This window comes from Lactuca serriola, chromosome 3, assembly GCF_051521515.1.
Source record: "Lactuca serriola cultivar US96UC23 chromosome 3, Lser_US96UC23_V15, whole genome shotgun sequence".
NCBI classification, from domain to species: Eukaryota; Viridiplantae; Streptophyta; class Magnoliopsida; order Asterales; family Asteraceae; genus Lactuca; species Lactuca serriola.
The window spans coordinates 13,353,877-13,361,995 of record NC_136410.1 but is presented as its reverse complement, the minus strand read 5'-3'; the positions used below and the strand labels follow the sequence as shown (position 1 = coordinate 13,361,995).

Here is an 8,119-nt window from a genome sequence, read left to right as displayed (position 1 = left end):
TTTGATTGTTTTTACCACAAATGATGAAATAAAGTTATTTACAATCCATTTTCTATTTTGTTCTTTAATTTAGCTTGATATTTTATAACATTAAACAATATTTTAATTGATAATCTATTACTTTTTGATAATATAATAGTTTAACTTATATTTAAATTTTACTAATTTCACTAATCTGTTTATTTTATCATCCTTTAAATTTGTTTCAATGTAGTAGTTAATTGGTATTTCGTGTTAGACCATATTTGACACGTTAACCGAAAAATTAGTTTATCAATAAATTATGATAAGGTATTTTTATAGTTTTGTCAAAAATTAAATTATAATAAATCAATTTATAAACTAGTTTATTTTTGTTGGGTTTATCGAAAATTAAATTATAATAAATCAATTTATAAACTAGCTTATTTATGTTGGGGATTAGACCATATCTAGAAGACTAAGACGCTGTTTGTTTTTTCTGAGGCAAAATGTTTGATAAAACCAACAATTTTGGTTGCAAAGTTATAACTAAACATTATAATTAGTGATCAAAGAATTTGATATATAAATGGATGGAAATAAACTTCGATTTTTATTAAATCTATTGAAAACGTACCATAAATATTTTCTCGAGAAATTGACGATACTGTATTAAATAATGTTTTATAAAATTTGGCAAAAAAATATAAAAATATATTATGATTTTTTTTCATATTTATATAAACAACTTCAACGACTATTATTGTAATAAATCTTTATTTATAAATTTGTCAAAAATATCATGTTTGTATCGTTGAATTTTTTTTTTTAGTTTTGTAATTTTTTTTCGAATTGTTTATCATTAATAAAGTTGGAAAAATATAAATTAAAAGAAAACTTGAAAAAAAATAAAGATATATATGTTTTTTTAGGCTAGAAGATGTCTGAAGACTCTGATCCACATTTGCGCCAAGAAGAGAGCGTGCAGACATTTTTAGGTCTGCAGTCTTCAAAAAAACATGAAGTCTGTGAAGGCTAATGTCTGCGCGACGTAGATAGAAGGGGTCACACAGATCTGCAGACAAAAAAAAACACTACCTAACTCTCAATGAAAACTAGTTATTAGCTAAATTGTTATAAACTAGCTATTTAATTAATAATGTATGGTAAAAATAGATAATAAACTAGATTGAAAACGTAAAATAATATAAATGAACATTTATATATATATATATATATATATATATATATATATATATATATATATATATATATATATATATATAACTAAAATCCTATAACAAATATAATAAATGATTAAAATATTTTTAATTTTTTTTTATAAGATTCTTAAAAATGATTTCGAAATAGTTTTTTTAGAAACTAACTAGTTTATAAAGACAACAAATTATTTTTATAAATTAACAAACAATAAATAAATCATTATCATTATCATTATATACTTATAAAATTAGTCTTTTTCCTTACACCACATTCATTTGAAACTCCCATCTATTTTTCCTTTCACCACATTCATTTGAAACTCCATGACTTCAATTTCTTTCTAATAATAATTATAATTTGGTTAATTAGGTTAAATAAATATCAAACCTAACATGTAATCATATATACACTAAATTTCAATATTAAAATAATATATTTAATTTTACTAATAAAGTTATGTTTTTTAACATATAACATATTATACTTAATTTATTAGTTTTAGTATATTGTTGGATGTAAACCATTCTCATTTTAAAGATACAATTTTGGAACAATTTGTATAACATACTTAAATTATTAATTTAAATATAATATTACAAGGTCAATTTAAATATAAATTTTAGTTTAACTTAAACAACCCAAAGAATATTTTGTAAATAGTTAAAAGTGATAAATTTTAGTGTCTTTCTAATAATGATTATAAGTTGGTTAATAAGGTTAAATAAATACTAAACTTAAAGTGTAATCATAAATAAACTAAATTTCAATTTTAAAATAATATCTTTACTTCTACTTATAAAGTTACGTCTTTAACTTTTAACATATTATACTTAATTTATTACATTTAATATGATGTTAAATGTAAACCATTATCAGTTTAAAGCTACAACTTTTGAACAACTTGGACAAAATACTTAAATTGTGAACATAAATATAACATTACAATATCAACTTTAATATAAATTTCAATTCCACTTAAAAAGCTAAAGAATATTTTGTAAATAGTTAAAAGTGATAAATTATAGTGATAAATGCAAAAACTAAACTGTAATATCAATTTAATTAAAATATTTCCTAATGATATTTTTATAATCATTAAAAGTTTTCAAATAAGTAGCTTAAAATAACTTATAATAATAATAGTTAAAAATAACTCTATATAAATGATTATATTGTTATCTTTAAAATCAAAAAATAATGTTTGATGTATTAAATAATTATAATGACAGAAATTAAAACATTAAGCAAATAAATTTTAAAAAATTAGTTAACAATAACAACAGCTATAAATAATATTAAACCACAAATTATATTTAGTTTTATTCATGTGTAACTTGCGGATAAAAGTCATTGAAATGATTGAGATTATAAAGTTATAATAGATGTATGTATTATTATATAATTGAAAATAATAAATATATTATATCAATTTAGTATACGAATTATTATATCAAATTTAACAGCAACGTTATTGTTATATTTAAAAAAACATATATTTATAAATAATTCAACTATATAGGTGTTTCTGTGCATTACAATGTCAACTTAAATATAAATTTCAGTTCCACTAAAAAAACCAAAGAATATTTTGTAAATAGTTAACAATGATAAATTATAGTGATAAATGCACAAAAAAAAAACTAAATTGTAATCTCAATTTTACTCAAAATATTTCCTAAATGTATTTTTATAATCGTTAAAAGTTTCCAAATAAGTAGCTTAAAATAACTTACAATAACAATTGTTAAAAATAATTCTATATAAATGATTATATTGTTACATTTAAAATCAAAAAATAAAGTTTGATGTTTTAAATAATTATAATGATAGAAATTAAAACATTAAACAAATAAATTTAAAAAAAATTAATTAACGATAACAACTATAAATAACATTAAACTGTATATTATATTTAATTTTATTCATTTGTAACTTGCGGGTAGAAGTCATTCAAACGATTGAGATTATGATGTTATAATAGATGTATATATTATTATATAATTAAAAAAATCAATATATTATATCAATTTAGTATAAAAATTATTATATCAAATTTAACAACAACGTTATTGTTATATTTAAAAACAAAACATATATTTGTAAATACTTTAACTATATACGTGTTTCTACCAACGCGCGGGCATTCGCCTAAATATAATAATTTATAAACTTCGGTATTTTCACAGTGTACGGACCTTGAAATAATTAACCGTGTTAAAATTCAACCTTTAGGATTGCTCTGGCAGCAAAGACTTCTGCTCTGGAGATAGTAGTTTATAAAATACCAAAAATTAATCTTTTTAAATATTTTTTGAGGAGTAAAGGAAAAAGGTTGTAGAACATTAAAACATGCTCTTTAACCTACGCCCTATCTTTTTATCGTGCGCCACTTTTTTGTCATCATTAATAAATTTCCACACGCACTCTCTCTATCTCTTGGTGTATATATACGAAGTACAAATCTCATTTCGCTCTGTATCGTTAGCCGGCGCCTCAAAAGCCCTAAATCTCTTCTCTCTCTCATCGCTACGAAATCAAGCGGATTTCGAGGTAAATTCTGAGTTTCCGTGCTTGAATTTGCTTGTTTTTGGTTCAATATATTGTTTTATTGGCTGTTTTATTCCTTGATTTAGCTTCAAAACATGTCGATTTGTTTATTTTGTATGTTTTAATTTTTTTATCGTGATTTAATTTTTGTGGTTGGATTGATTTTGATTGTTGAAAATTGAAACTTCAGATTGTTCACGGTTTAAAATTGAGTTTTATGTATTAATCCGCTGATTTGCTCTTTTGTAATGATAGATTGATTGTTGCAAGTGTTGTTGATTCGTCTTTTGATCGGAGAAGAAGAAGAAGAAGAAGAAGAAAAAGAAGAACTAAAAGAAACTTTGTGGTAAGTCTGAACTTGAGCTTGCTTTTGTGATTCATTTACGAATGTAATTTAGATATTACACCGCGTGTAATTCTGTGCGCTGTTTACCGTTCACGAAACATGTACTCGTATCAATAATTCTTCTCTCTGCTACATGACAGGACACCGATAGAGTAGTTTTCAGCATCTGTTGGTTTATACTTTTTGATTTCTTGATTGTATTTGTTTTAGCCATTCTGTTCGGAAAACGGAGAGGGGAATAGCCGAATAGGTGCTTATATCATATCAATTTTTGACGACGACACTGATTTCTGCTTTCATGCCCAATTTGCTAGAAAGTTTCGATTTTAGTGAACTTGCTGCTTCTTGTTTCAGATCCAGAGTTTTGACTTCAACGATCCCCTTATGTTTTGTGCATAGTTATGGTACTTTACCTTGTCAGAAGCAGATCTTGTCATATTCTTGTTCACATAGCCTAAGTAGACAGAGAGATCTTGTTGCGTTTCTCTTTTATGGGCATCTGTAGAGACCCTATTAAACCAACTCTTTTTGGTTCAACTCTAATAGTGGAAGATGCTTTATTTATCACCTAAATACCTAATAATCATGTCATATCTCTTCAAGTAAGATCCATTTGCATTATACACGATGATTTTATATGGTCTGAATCTTATTTACAGTTACTGAAGCTTTATAATCTATGTTTTGATATAGTTTCTCCATTCGCTAGATCCTATGGTGATTTTGTATGTTGTCTGTCTCCATCTCATATTCTCATGTAACTTATTGAAACAGGATGAACAATTCAAGAAACAGTACTGGATCATTCTTGTGGGCCTTTATCAGCAACGATAGCTAATTGATATATTTCCAGATTGAAATATAAGCAAATGGATCGACGTGATACTTCTGGTTTTGTCAGTGGGGGGTGCAAGTGTAATTCACTCAACAAAGTTGACAGCTAACCCTAGTATTGTAGTTGAGATATACATATAGCTGATAGCCCTAGATCCATAGCTTAGAATTACTATACTCTAGTTTTTTAGCCCAAAAGTTAGTTCACCCGTTCTTTTACTAATAAGGTTTGACCAAAGTCAAATCAGAGAAACTTGCATACAGCTTCAATGGATCCCAGGTTCCGTAATACAGCAAACTACTTGTCTGGACCTGGTTATGTTACAGACACCACATTACGATTGGATTCCCCTGGTTTCGGGAATCCTTCGTTCCAGTCTTCGAAAGGAGTCAAACGGAAATGGAATTCGGTCAACGGGTCAATGGATTTGCAAACCGGGTTGCCATTATCCCTTTGGCTTGGCCATTCTCCAAGCTCATCCGACAGCAAGGCGAGCTCCGCCACTGGATGCACCACCATGTCTTCTCAGAAAGAAACCGATGAAGAGTCATCAATGGATCTTGAACTGGATTTCAGTCTCCATCTTGGTGGTGAAAAGCCACCTGTCACTAAAAAAGCTTCCACCTTCACTAAACCATCAATGGAGGTTGACCTGGAATTGAGCCTCTTCTCTGCACCAGCTGAGTCTGATGTCACAACTGTTCACATTTTTAACCATAACGCCACATCAGAAATTACAACCATGCCATCAAGTTCAGTCACATGTTCATCCGGTAACACAGAGCCACATCAGCATCGAACCGGGACCACAAAAACATGCCAATTCGAAGGATGCGAGAAGGGCGCACGAGGTGCTTCCGGCCTATGCATCGCCCATGGCGGCGGCCGGAGATGTCAAAAACCCGGCTGCCACAAAGGAGCCGAGGGCCGCACCGCCTACTGCAAAGCCCATGGCGGTGGCCGGAGATGCGAGTTTTTAGGCTGCACCAAAAGCTCAGAAGGCCGCACCGATTACTGCATCGCTCACGGTGGTGGCCGGAGGTGCAGCACCGACGGCTGCACACGTGCCGCCAGAGGTAAATCCGGGTTATGCATCCGACATGGCGGAGGGAAGCGGTGCCAGATGGACAACTGCACGAAATCCGCCGAAGGCCTGTCTGGTCTCTGCATCTCGCACGGCGGTGGGCGGAGATGTCAGTTTCCGGCGTGCACGAAGGGCGCTCAGGGAAGCACCATGTTCTGTAAAGCCCATGGAGGCGGCAAAAGGTGTACTTTCGAAGGGTGCACGAAGGGTGCGGAGGGGAGTACGCCTTTTTGTAAAGGACACGGCGGTGGAAAGCGGTGCGCGTTTGACGGTGGCGGTGTTTGTCCGAAGAGTGTTCACGGCGGAACCCTATTTTGCGTTGCGCATGGCGGCGGGAAGCGGTGTGCGGTTCCAGGGTGTACGAGAAGTGCGAGGGGGCGGACGGATTGTTGTGTCCGGCATGGTGGCGGTAAGAGGTGTCAGTTTGGTGGGTGTGGGAAGAGTGCACAAGGGAGTACGGATTTTTGCAAGGCGCATGGTGGTGGGAAGAGGTGTGTGTGGGGTCAACCAGGGTCAGAATATGGAAATAATAATGAAGATGATGTTTGTAATTCGTTTGCGAGAGGGAAGACCGGGTTGTGTACGGCTCATGGGGCTCTGGTTCAGGATAAGCGGGTCCATGGTGGTGCCACCTTGGGGACCCTGGTTCATGAAATGGTACCTAACCAAAACATGAAGCAAGTGTTGTTTCCCACACCGGTTGCAGCTGACGTGATGTCACATGGGTTCAAACCGTTTGGGGTCCAGCCTGGGGTTGTGGTGGGTGGACAGAGTGTGGAAGGGAGGGTTCATGGTGGAAGATTGATTGCTTTGTTGGCAGCGGGCACTTCGGGCAGCTCGGGTAATGCAATGGCTCAGAAGTGGGTGTAAGCAAAAAAAAAAAATGGTCAGGTGGTGTGTGTGTTTTATGAATAAAAGTGGAAATTAGCCCCAAGTAGTTAGTTTTCTTTTTAAGTGTGGGTGGGTCGTTTTTGTATTTTCCTTGTAGATATATGATATGTGTCGATTGGACCATGTTCTTTGTGAATATGTTATATTGGTAATTACTGGTGAATCAAGTATTGAAATCACATATCCTAATAAACCTTTTGTAATTGTTTCTCATGTGTTTTTTTCTTTTCTTTTTTGAATGCCCCAGATCTTACTTGTTATTTTTTTTCTTTGGTTTTTTAATGATAAAAGATCAGGGGAAATAGTTATTAAATAGTTATTGGTCATCAAATGAATTTGATCCAAAGGTGTTGATGGAGCTCATTTTTTATCTCTTATAATTTGTCTTTTTGTCTTTTTTTATTATTATTTATAACTTTAAACGCACTTGGGTATTGACGAAAACTACATTGAGTCTTGGTGAATATAGTTATAAAAGCAAAGTGTGTCCTTTAGATGTGCCTAAAAAGGACCCAATATTATAAATAGAAGGGTCCAAATGAATTTTATAATGGTCTAGTTGGCTTTTCCCAAGAGAAGGGACAATAGTGTTTGATAACAAATACTATAACTTTTTTGTTGTGTCCTTGACTCCTTGTTCACCAAAACTTGAAGATTTCCTTTTTACATAAAATAATGGTGTGTGTATTCCATTAATACGAGAAGATTGAAAATACAGTTTTTTTTTTTTTTTTTTTTTTTTTTTTTTTTTTTTTTTTTTATATATATATCGTTTAAAGTACAATTTTATTGAATATGAATAGATGCATATGGAGTTCTTATGTACATAGCGTTATTACATAATAAAGTTAGATTAAATATGTAGTTTAAAAATAGAATAAGTAAAGTACATATGTGATAACCGTTCAAAAGATGAGCGTTTTGAATAATTTTCTTTAGTTAGACAACTAGTTTTGTTATAACAAAAAGGGAATCATGAGTTTAAAAGTGTAATTATTTGTTAATTAAAATTCAATTTTTTCTTAAAAGCATTTTCGTTAAACTTAAGATGGTTATGAAATAGGAATTATGTGTTATAATTTTTGTTGTTAACCATTGATATTACTTTTTTTTTTCTTATGATAGTAATCGGTAAATTTTTTTTCTCAATTAAATAATTTGAAGCTGTTGGGAATCAAAAGAGACAATTAGCATTCATGTGATTTGTTTGTCCAAACTTTTATATATAAAC

General features: G+C 31.1%; 1 protein-coding gene across 1 annotated transcript; it reads left to right on the top strand.

Annotated features, from left to right (window-relative positions):
- The first annotated feature begins 3,596 nt into the window (after positions 1-3,596).
- Positions 3,597-7,101, top strand: LOC145091512 (WRKY transcription factor). The gene is made up of 3 exons (XM_079029252.1): positions 3,597-3,735; positions 3,988-4,078; positions 4,853-7,101. The coding sequence occupies exon 3, from the start codon at positions 5,182-5,184 to the stop codon at positions 6,865-6,867; it is 1,686 nt and encodes a 561-aa protein (XP_078885378.1). The 5' UTR covers positions 3,597-3,735; positions 3,988-4,078; positions 4,853-5,181; the 3' UTR covers positions 6,868-7,101.
- The last annotated feature ends 1,018 nt before the right edge of the window (positions 7,102-8,119 follow it).